This window comes from Hibiscus syriacus, unplaced genomic scaffold (assembly GCF_006381635.1).
Source record: "Hibiscus syriacus cultivar Baekdansim isolate YM2019G1 unplaced genomic scaffold, ASM638163v2 tig00116938_pilon, whole genome shotgun sequence".
In the NCBI taxonomy this organism is placed as follows: Eukaryota; Viridiplantae; Streptophyta; class Magnoliopsida; order Malvales; family Malvaceae; genus Hibiscus; species Hibiscus syriacus.
The window spans coordinates 33,894-46,104 of record NW_024063476.1 but is presented as its reverse complement, the minus strand read 5'-3'; the positions used below and the strand labels follow the sequence as shown (position 1 = coordinate 46,104).

At 34.7% G+C, this 12,211-nt stretch overlaps 1 protein-coding gene across 1 annotated transcript; it reads left to right on the top strand.

Annotated features, from left to right (window-relative positions):
* Positions 1 to 8,313: 8,313 nt before the first annotated feature.
* LOC120188074 (B3 domain-containing protein At3g11580-like) lies at positions 8,314 to 10,206 on the top strand. Its single transcript, XM_039191608.1, has 2 exons — positions 8,314 to 8,929; positions 10,004 to 10,206. Exons 1-2 carry the CDS (start codon positions 8,329 to 8,331, stop codon positions 10,189 to 10,191), a joined length of 789 nt encoding a protein of 262 aa, XP_039047539.1. The 5' UTR covers positions 8,314 to 8,328; the 3' UTR covers positions 10,192 to 10,206.
* The last annotated feature ends 2,005 nt before the right edge of the window (positions 10,207 to 12,211 follow it).

Below are 12,211 nucleotides of genomic sequence, written 5' to 3'. Positions count from 1 at the left end.
ACCCAAATAAGCATATTTAAGATGTTATGGCAATTTCTTAAGTTCTAGGGTAGGAGCATGCTGTAATGAGGGCTTGGGAGGAACAAAATCTTCAAAGTTCAAAGGTTCAAAATGCGTACTTGGGCTAGCCTTGAGAAAGTTAACCTGTTGTTCCTCGGATGAAAATTCATGAGACGCTATGGCCTTTAAGTCTTCCAGTAGCCTCTCATCAGGTCCCAGCTGAATAAAATTATCCTGGCAAAATTGATCTGCTTCTTTTGTTATTATTGTATCCGATTCTAAAATGCTCTGGAATTCTTCAGAATCATCCATGCACTTAAGTGATCGGAAAATATTCACAGTGACTTGTTGATCGGCCACTCGTATGGTCAGCTCGCCTCTCTCGCAATCGATGAGAATACGACCGGTAACTAGGAAGGGTCTCCCCAAGATGATGGGTGCTGTGGCGTCGACCTCACAGTCCATAATTAGAAAATCAACAGGAAAAACGAACTTGTCAACTCGCACGATGACATCTTCAATTCTCCCCTCTGGTCGAACGTGCGAATAATCAGCTAATTGCAAGATAACCGAGGTGGTCTCGCATTTTCTATCCCAAGCTTGATGAATATTGACTTAGGCATCAAGTTCACACTTGAGCCAAGGTCACATAATTCCTTCCCAACAAATTTATCTCCTATTGAACTTTGGATGATGAAGTTGCCCAGATCATGTCTCTTTGGTGGCAGCTTACTTAAGGAAGAGCAAAATTCTTTTGCCGTGGCAATTGTTTCATACTGCTCAACCTTTCTCTTCTTGGTAACAATTTCCTTTAAAAATTTGGCATATGTGGGAATTTGTTCCATAGCCTCTAGAAAAGGAACATTGATTTGCAGTTGACTCAGAATGTCAATAAACTTTTTAAACTGAATATCTTCGTTGTGCTTCTTCAGTCTTTGTGGAAAATGAGGTGGGGGTCTGGCTTCCTATCCTGACGGGGTGCGAACAGAAGTTGCCTTGGCATCTTTATTTTCCCCATCAGTTTCTTTACTTGATGACTCCTCAGTCATTTCCTCTTCCACTGGTGCTTCTTCTTGCACTTCATTATTAGCTTGCTCGGTCACAGGGGGTGACTCATCCTTCGGTCTTCCCCCAAACTTATCTTTAGCTTTAATTTGTGTACCCCTTCGGAGAGTTAGCACACTGCAGCTCTCTTTGACATGAGGTTTAGTGACTTCAGTGTCACTCGGTAATTGTCCTGGTTTGCGTTCTTGTAATGCCGCGGCAATTTGACCAACTTGACTCTCCAACGCCCTCAGCGATAAACTATGGCTCTGAAGCAGAGCTCCTTGATTTTTTTTATGGAGGTTGCGTGGTCTTGCAGCATTATCTTTGTCGTCGCAATAAACTCTTGCATTGTGGACTCTAAAGAACTTGTATTTGATGAAGATGGTCCTCCCTTGTTAGAATTATTCCATGGCATATTCGATTGATAACCTTTGGAGTCATTGAAATTCTGTTGCTGAGTTGGTTGATGGGCATTGCTGGATCCTTGATTTCCCCAGGAAAAGTTTGGATGCTGACGCCATCCAGGATTATATGTGTTAAAATAGGGGTTATTATTGCCTCGAATAAAATTACCCACGAAGTTGATAGATTCTTGATTGGTTGGACAATCACTCTCATTGTGATTGCCATGGTATATTAAACAAGCTGAATGAGTCGCCTTGACTTCTCTCACCTCACTTGGCCTTTGCAAATTTTTTAGCATGTTGGTGATAGCAGCAAGTTGGGCGGACACACTATCTTTAGAATCTAGCTCGAAAGCTACATGAGATTTTCGCCCAACGCCAAGCCTTGTAGATGGAAACTGATAATCATTAGTGGTAATCTTATCCAGGATGTAAAATGCCTCTGCTAGTGATTTGTCAAGTAACGTCCCATTTGCCGAGGCATCTAGCATCATTCTCGTTGGTGCGTTTACTCCATTATAGAACATCACGACCTGGGTCCAATCTTGAAAACCATGATTTGAGCACTTGCGAAGCAATGCCTTGTATCGATCCCAGCACTCATACATCGACTCGTCATCAGCTTGACGGAAGGAAGTAATGTCGTTCCTTAATTGGGTGTTCATATTCGGAGGATTATACCGCAGCAAAAATTTTTTGCAGAGATCAGTCCATGACTCCATTGAACCCGCTGGAACGCCACTCAACCATGCCCTTTCTCTGTCATGTAGTGAATAAGGAAACAACTTTAATTTCAGAACATCTTCGTGCACTCCTTGTTGGCGGAAAGAATCACACACCTCCAAGAAGTTACGAATATGTTCTCTGACATCTTCATTTGGCATGCCCCCAAACTGTCCTATAGAGTTCAATATATTGAATATGACGGGTTTAAGCTCGAAATGGGCTGCTTGAATATCTGGGACCACAATTCCAGGATTTAAATCTTCTAAGATCGGATTTAAGTGATCATGAATGGCATGAGGTCTGGCTGCATTCCGATCATTTAAATTTGCCCCGACATTCTGATCCTCTTCATGACCAATGCCTTGATTTCTGAGTTGGTACATGTTTACACGTCGAGTGCGTCTTCTATGTCTAAAAAGCCTCTCGATTTCAGGATCAATAGGTTCTAATGGCTCTTCAGGATTACTTCGGGTCATGTACCTAGAAAAATAAATGAAGAAAAATTAAGGAAAGTAAAAAAAATATTAAGCTAACTAAAATGAAAATATGAACAAGAAAAATAAGAATGCTATGACAAATCAATTTAACTTCCAGTTGCCAACTCCCCGGCAACGGTGCCAAAAACTTGTCCGCTCTTTGTGAGTATTAAATATGGGTGCGGATATGTGTGCAAGTATACACAATCGAACAAGTAATAAAGTGATAAGTCGAGTATCGTCTCCACAGGGAATTAGGGAAATCAAATAGGTTTGTCAAGGCAATTTACTTTGTCACCTAAGTAAAGTTAGTGATGGTATATACAAATGATAATATTGTGGCAAAATGGAATGACTGATGTGGAAATGGAATGATGGTGGTGTGGTAGTAATTGGATATGTTGTGGCAAATGAAATTATAATACGTGCAAGTAAAATGGAAATGTCAAGGCAAAATAAAAATACAAATACTGGATTTAATTTATAGGACTTTAGCTTTCTCACACTACTAGCAGCAATGGGAATGAACGATGGGAGTCACTAGGAAAACCTAAGTCTATATCTCTGAATGGTATTTCCTCTATGCTTAATCTTCCCGACAGAGTCTACTAAAGTTCCCTCAGCTATCTCTAGGAAGGGACTCGACAGATTAAAGATGTCCTGGCAAATCCGATTGGCGTAAACCCCTGCAGTGATCCTATTGATTCAGATAACAGGATATGTCTCGGCAATACCTTTTTGCGGCAGCATTAACATCTAACCTATCGGTTATGCTCTACTCATTTTAGTCGAATAAAATCCTATTCTTATCTCTAAGATGGATTAGGCCTAGTTACTGTCTAGAACCCCTTTGTTTATGTAGTTCCTCCCTAGCTTCTCTCGAAGACTAAAGATATATTGCCTAGGCATTCTCTCGAACCCTAAATACCTTCTAAGGAAAGGCTACCCTCGTAGCTCCTACAACCTCAAAGCATTAAGTTTCATAAACAAAACAGATTAAAACATAATAAAACAACCATTCATTGAAAATAAAACTTAGACATCCAAGCGAACTCCCACCAAATAGGATTAGTTCATGGTGGGGTTCCAAATAAACAAGTTCAAGACAAGTTCCATTCGTTTCTTACAACCCAACGATAAAATATGAAAGCAAAGAATTAAGGGGAGGAGAGAAAGCCTTCAACGTGCACTGGCCAATGCTCCTCTCGGCCACCAAGAACTACTCCCAACGGACTGGATCCTCTCGAATGCTCAGAACGCCACTCTCTTCTGCTAGTCAAGGAAAAATGCCACGGCAAGACGGATTGACTGAGAGAGGTGAGACCTTCTCACTCTAACTTTTTTAAGCCCAAACTAATGTGTAACTAAAGTCTCTAACAATGTGGTTTCATCCTCTATTTATAGGAAAAAATTAACCCTTGAACTAAGAGTTGACTACCCCCAAACCATGGTTAAATTTGCTTGGGAGTCGGGCAAGACAAGTGATAATACAGCCTAGGCAGCTGGTTGAGTGATCGGCATAATCCCGTGACAGAAGACCAAGGACAGGCAGGATCTGCAGGGTCAGGCGGCGTCATCAGCAGAACCAACTGGCAGAGCGCCGATCCCTCCAGGCGGATCTTCGAGGTGGATTTCTCGGGCAGAGCTCTCGGACAACTAGATACAGCTATCTTCAAAAATATCTTCTCGCACTTTAAGCACTTTCGAAATGCCGGTTGAACTTGGAAAATTCATTTTGCTCAACAATCTCCTTATGTCACGGCATTTTCTTTCCTCTTTTTCTTGCTCTCAATACCTGCACATCATCAGACAAGTACCTTTTCCATAACGTAGCACCGCTGTAAAAATAAAATGCCACGACAAACCGAAATCCACCACATGCAACTAAATGCTTCTAAATGCATCTACATGGTCCTAAATGAGCCTTTAAACATTCAATAACTTAAGTTAAAAGGCCCCAAAATGTGGCCTTTTATGGAGTTATCATGATCGTTCCCTTTTTCCCGACGTTTCAACGCATTTCCGATGACCTTGAAAAAACTCTTGACTTTCCTTATGATTTTTTTAAAATATTAGAATATTTTGCTTGGTTGTCTGATGATTGTTGTGTTATTTCTTGTTCGTTTTTCTATGCACTGCTCGATGGATTTTTCTTGTGTTGTCTCTTGTTATCCTTGCTTTGATGATTCTCATAGTTTATATAACCCCGTCGGTGGTGTTGTTGTCGAGTTTTTCGGGATGGTGCAGTCCCGTTCGGCATGACTTTTGTTTGTTTCATGACGTGCTTCAATTTTCTGCGATTTTCCCAGTTTCTGGTGTCAAAAATCTCAGCCGATGGGTGACTTGGCTAGCGTGTGGCCTTTATGAGCCGTTGACCTGACGAATTTTCGGTCGTTGGATCGAAAAGCCTGATCCAACGGCTCTGGTTGATTGCGGCGCCAATGCTAAGTGTAAAACCCTAATATGCTCAACTTGCTTGCTTGATTGGCCTTTAACGGGCTCACATGCTAGGTTAGGCTTGTGAGCCTGGCTGGGCCTAGATGCTAACCAAACCCCTTCATTGCTACCTTGGACTTGGACCACCCGAATTTGACCTTGGACTTGGACCTGGACATTGCCTGATTGGACCGAAAAATAAAATAAAAAGAATAAATAAAATAAAATAAAATGGAAAATAAAATACTAGTAATAATAATATGTATATATTTTGAAAAATATGTTTTCCAAAAACCATTTTTTTAAAAAAACTATATATTATATGTTTTCAAAAACCATTGTAAAAAACTATATAATATAAGTTTTAAAAAATATTTTAAAAAATTATATATTATATGTTTTCAAAAATATTTTAAAAACTATATTATATGTTTTCAAAAACTATATTATATATATGTTTCCAAAAAACAGTTTTTAAGAAAACTATATATTATATGTTTTCAAAAACATGTTTTCAAAAAATATACTATATATTTTCAAAAATTATATATAATATATATTTTTGAGATTATTATATATATTATTATATATGCGTAACAAAGACCCCAAACGAAAATGGGTGTCTACAATATATATATATATATAGATATATATATAATGGGTTAAGATCCATTTCCTACTGTTAATTTCATTTGTCTATTTTTACTCGTCTAACTATCTTAAAAATATAAAACTAAAAAGTTTTATACAATATGAATAAATATTGTCTCTATATATAACACAACATAATCAAGGAGGGAGATATGAGGATTAAAATATGATCAAGTGAGAAAGGTTATTGTAATTCAGAGACGGATATATAATTTTATATTAGAAGAGACGGATTTAAATTATTTTAAGAAATAAATATAAAAAATTTTAAATATAAAAAATATGAATAAAAATATAAAAAAAATACTTAAATTATATAAAATTTTAAAATTTTCAAGAAATATAACTCTACCAACCCTACGGTCAATCATGCTGTAATTGGATATTAATCAGACAAACTTATCTCATCTGTCTATGGTCTCTTTGTCCATTGGAAAGGGATTTTATTTTATAATTTCAAAATATATTTATTTTATTATAGTCCCCCACAATCGTTTCCTTGTTCGTTTCTAAAACTAGGAATAGTCAAACATCAATAATGCTTTCAAGCATGTGAAAAAGAAAACACTATTCTCAATCCTTTGTTATTCCTGGGAAATTTTTATTTTATTTAAAAAAAACACAGCTTTTCACCTAATAAACCAAAAACAAAAAGGGAAGAAGGACCACTCGTGCAGCTCTCCCTACTTTTTTTTCCTTTTAACAAAACAAAACTTCATTTCACTGATTTTTTTTATTATTCATCTCGTCTTTCTCTCACTAAATATATATATATATATATGGGTAAATTACAAATTTCGTTATTGAACTTTATTATCTCCTATTTTATTCAATAAACTTTAAAACATTTATATTTTTCACCGAACTTAACATATTAAGTTTTTTTTGGTTACTTCGCCATTAAATACTTAACAACTTTAAAACATCACAGTTCTAATAAAACAAATTTTCACCAAAATGACGTTTTGAATCTATAAAACAACCCATTTATGATGCAGTTAGTGAGAAAACGGTTGAGTGATAGAAAAAAACAAATATATTAATTTCAGTGAGGAAATTAAAAAAATTTAAAGTACATTGAGTGAAATAAGAGAGTGTAAAGTTCAGTTACCTAATTTGTAATTTACCCTATATATAAACTTAACATCTGTCTTTATCAGGAAATTCTAAAATAATTGACGTCAATTAAAAATCTTATAAAAAGCGTAACTTTTTAGACTGTACATATTAATATTTTAAGTTGAAATCGAAAATGTTAACCAAAAATATTATAAATATGTATAACTTTTTCGGTTGTAAATCCTAATGCAATGTAACTTTTAGGTTGAAAAAATATATTATAAATTTGTATAATATTTTAGATTGAAAACCGTTTTAAATTAACCTCAAATTTGAATGTGATACAATAAAACTATCTGTCTTCGTCTCTATCTGGTTTTTACAATGAGGTATGAGATTTTTCACTGTTTATATATATATATATATATATATATAACATAATTACCCATTTGATTTACTTGCTTAGTAACATGTAATTGCATAAAATTTAATCAACAAAACCATGCAATAATGTCTATTTTAAAAGTCAATGAAGGGCACAAGTTGAACGTAATTACAAGTCCCTTCCTTCTATATCAGAAAAAAATTGTCAAATTTCAAAAGTAGTATAAATAGCAAAATTTTATGTAGTTAAAAAATTAAATATTATAGTTATTAATAGAATTTATGTAAATAAAAAATATAAAGATCTAAATGGTATGAATACTACAAAATCTAACTCTTTTCTTAAATTCATTCTTCATATTCTCTAAAAAGAATTTAACAATCATTTTTAAATTTAGGTATAAGGACAGAAATATTCCTATATGTTTGTAGAAATAGTCATTTTATCTTAGATAATATTGTTCAAATGGGGCGTTGAAAAAAATAATTGGCTCGTATAGACTCTCGTTGGAATTATTTATTGAGACAGTGTGATCGCTACAGTGTTCATCGGAAGACACCGAAAACACAATGCATCTTCCAAATGACGCGGCGACTACAATATGTCTCTTGCCTTATTCCTTTGGTAGTCTTGGAATTCTTAGCATTCCAACTAGGTGAAAAAAAGGGGAAGACACGTTATGTTCCTGACGGCTTTCTCGACACTATATGAGTCAATTATTTTTTTTCACGCCCCATTTGACCCTTTGTTCTATATTCTTTTTTGGAGCATTTTATTCTTTAACTTTTTAATTTTTAATCAAAATAAAACCTATTAGATGAAAATCGTTAATTGACTAACGATTAACACACAAAAACTGTTAATTAACTAATAATTTATACATATTACTGACTTGAAAATTTTACATAGAGCAGTATAAATTTTATGCTACTATACCCTGACCTGACCCTCTTTTCTCTATCCGCCTCTTTAATCTTACCAGGTTTCTCTCTCCCTCATTGTCATATCTTTTTAGCTTCATTAAATAGTTTCCACATGGAACTCATAATCATCACGTCTCCCCTCTGTTCTTCTTTTCTTTTTCTTTCTCCATTGTTGTTCTGAAGCATCCTTCTCATTCTTCCTCACCTCTTTTGTCTCTCAAATGTCCATTATTAACCACCCTCACTGTCCCTCCATGTTCCTCTTCACAAACAATACTTCTCACAACTTCAACCTTAACCGAGACGAAGAAGAAGAGGAAGAAGATGAAAGGGAACCCATGTTTGAAAAACTCTTAACTCCCAGTGATGTTGGCAAGCTGAACAGGCTTGTTATCCCCAAACAACATGCCGAGAAACACTTTCCGCTCGGCGGTGACTCGGCTGATAACAAAGGGCTGTTGCTGAGCTTCGAGGACGAGTCAGGCAAGTGCTGGCGTTTCCGTTACTCGTACTGGAACAGCAGCCAAAGCTACGTGTTGACCAAAGGGTGGAGCAGATACGTCAAAGAGAAGCAACTAGGTGCTGGTGATATTATTTCATTCCAAAGACACCGCACCGATGGTGATAGGTTGTTTATAGGCTGGAGGAGGCGCGGTGCAGCGGTGGTGGTTGTAGCGGCAGCTACGAACGAGAGGAACGCCGTGATGGACGATAATAGCGGTGGTATTAGGGGATTGGATCAAGGGCATCCTTGTCTCGGGCACATTCAAGTCCTTGGGGCTAATCTGCCACTGCCAAACCAACCTGACTGTTTCCATGCAGGTATTTCTTTTCTTTATTTCGCACCGTAAAAATCTATCAATTTATTTTTATGAAATAAACAGCTTATATCAATTAAGTAAAATCTCGAGAGTTCGAGTTCTTACTCTAGGCAAAGACTTGGTACACGGAGGGCAAATAAAATGGGTTTTATTTATTTATTAAAAAAATTCGGGAATTTATTGGCACATTGAAGTGCGTGAAAGCCACTTTCCAATTAGATGGGAGCAATGTGTTTCTCCAAGTAGATTCTTTTCAAATTCTACTAGTTCGGGGTCTACATTAGTATAGGGATTAGGAAAATGGCAATTTGTGAATTACTAGTATTATTATGGAATAATAACATAAAATATTTTTTGTTAATTAAATAGTGACTTTATTTTATTTTTGAAATATTTAAGTTTTCAACGTCTTATTTTGAGATAAAAAAAATCTCTATGTGACTTAAAATCGTTTATCAACAAACGATTAACCCTCTAAAATAAGAGTCTTTTAAAATGAAACGTTATGAATAAAAATGCTCAAGAAAAAAGATAAGGACTAAAGTGACTATTTAGTCAAACATTATAGATTTATTTGTTCTAGGCATAATGTCAGAATTACAACGTTTACCAAAATGATCATTTTGATCCTTATTTTTTTAGCATTTTAACTCACAATATTTCATTTTAGGATAAAAACCCTTAATATTTGATCGAATAGTTAATTTGATCATTATTCTTTTTTTAGAGTATTTTGACCTCAACGTTTCATTTTTAGGATAAAAAATTATATTTAGAGCGTTAATAATTTGTTAACTAACGGTTTCCATCGGTACAGAGGCTTTTTTGCTATAAAACAAAACGTTAAATGTCAAAATATTCTAAAAAAAAATATGGGTCAAAATGATTATTTAATCGAACATTAAGATTGTCTTTTGACATTATACCTTTGTCTTGAAATGAATCATTAGAATCAAAATACTTACAAAAATATAACTAAAATAACTATTTAATCGATAGTAATTTTTGAGCACTTACTATTAAGTATTAAGACCTTTTCTCAAGATGGATTCAAGCATTGTTATTCCTTTTCCAGGAACTATTGTTGAAAACCGAAAGCAAGGTGGAACAGGCGGGAAGCCAAAGAAACCGGTGCGGCTATTTGGGGTGAACCTAGAGTGCCACCAGGTGGAAGAGTCCCCACCATCAACGCCTGCTGGCTCGATGGTGTGGAGCCAGGGTCCAACCACCCATGGTTCATATCTACTTAATCCGCTTTTATAATGATTAAAACCTTCATCATGCAATCTTTTTTGCCCACTGGTAATATGATGATAAATCTTGCTTTGTGGTTCAGTTTCTTTAAATTTCTGAGTATGACTTTTGGGTGTTTATGATTGTAACAGGACATCCTCCCCAGATATCAACCAGATGAAGGGGAAAAAAGATAAACTATCAATTTGGTCAACCACATATTACTTAATTTTTATTTTGGCTATATAACTATTTTTTTCTTTAAAAATAATACATAATGTTACATTTTAATTTTATTTTAGTCATATACCGTTAATAAATTAGATATATTGATGTCACCAAACGATAATACCATGTCAATATTAAAAAATAATTCTAAAAAAATATCACGACAACATCACTATAAATTTTTTAACAAAGAGTGATTAAAACAGAACTAAAACTTAATGCTAGATATGATTTGAAAAAAAAATAATTAAATGACCAAAACATAAACTAGGACTAATAATAGTTGGCAAATCAATATTGCATTGCCGTCCCAGGAAACCCGGGTTCAATACCCGACAATGGAATATTTATATTTTTCTGGCTTCTTTGTATTTCTTCGAACTTGACATTAACCTTGTGAAAATGGAGAAGAACATTTAAGATGATAAAACTCCTTTTAACCTTCAAAAACGAAAGAGTAGGGTTAACATCATGAACCAGAAAAGCTTTTTCAATAAAAACCAAGCTTCTTAGTTTTTGTACTACAGCTTTGGAATTGCTGAGATTGGCATAACTTGAAGCTTTCTGCTCTTCTTCTTTGAACCTTATTTGCCATCTCTCTCTTCACTATGTGATGGCTTCTTTGGAGGTATGGCCTAGCTTTTATAGCATGGAAGATGGGATTGAGCTTTAATACCTACTTACCATGTGTTGTGTTTTTATATATCAATATAATGTCGTTCTAGTTGAAACAGTGACGGAACTGGGATCCAATATTGAGAGGATAAAATTATTTTGTATAAAAGAATAAAAATTTATTAAATACTAAAAACAAATATCTTGACTAATATTTAAATTAAAAAAGACCAAAAATATCATTATATAATAATTTTAAAAGGGACAACTGTCCCTCCTAATCACTATGTAGCTTCATCCCTGGGTCGAAGCATATTTCAGTCATCCACGTGTCATTTCTTAGTGGGTTGTTTCCTCATCGTTTGTCACTCGGCAAGCAAGGGCCTTTGGCTGCTACTACTGCTATAGCCATTGTAGGATCACATGCCCCTGTCCCTCTCACTTGTGTCTTAGTCTTTATCGTTCTTTCTCCTTCTGAGGTTTCATCATGTCCCATCTTTAAACCCAATCGCCTACCTATACTTGTTTCTTTCAAGTACCCTTTCTTTTTTTTAAGAATAAAGTAATAATTATATTAATTTAACTAATAACATATTCAGAAATTTAAAAATAAGATTAAAAAATTTTAATATCCCCTTTTTAATAAAATGAGTATACAATTTCTTATATTTTTTCCTAGAATATTAAACTATATTTAATAATATATCTAATATAATGGGTTTGTACTTAACTTTAAGTGCATCTGTCCCTGAATTTAGTAAAAAAAATAGTTTCTTGTATCACAATGTTTAAATTACAGTAACATCCAAACTCGCAGTATAACGATAAATTGTTTTTTAAAGACCATTGGCTTAACATATGTTCTGAACCGTTAATTTCTCGTCGTTCGGAGAGTAAAATTCACACAAAGTTTTAATATGATAAAACCACTGCTACCTAAACTTTTGGAACTCTTTTCTCATCAAATTTTAATGATTTCGTTAAATAATTGGTAAAATGTATGTGTAATGCTAACTATTGAGAAAAAGAAAAAGGTTTTAATTATGTATGGTTAGAATCAAAAACATAATTAATACAAAATTAAACTTAAAGATTTAATCATTTCAATTCATTAAAAATAAAAGGTTTCAATTCACAATTTGGAGTCTCCCACGGAAGCTGCTCTCAACCTGGTGTTGGGGGCAGCCTACTATCCTACCTCCCCCTT

Coding starts and splice junctions, on each gene's coding strand:
- LOC120188074 (XM_039191608.1), top strand. CDS start 8,329: ATGTCCATTATTAACCACCCTCACTGTCCCTCCATGTTCCTCTTCACA. Junction 8,930..10,003: donor ACCTGACTGTTTCCATGCAG/GTATTTCTTTTC, acceptor TTCCTTTTCCAG/GAACTATTGTTGAAAACCGA.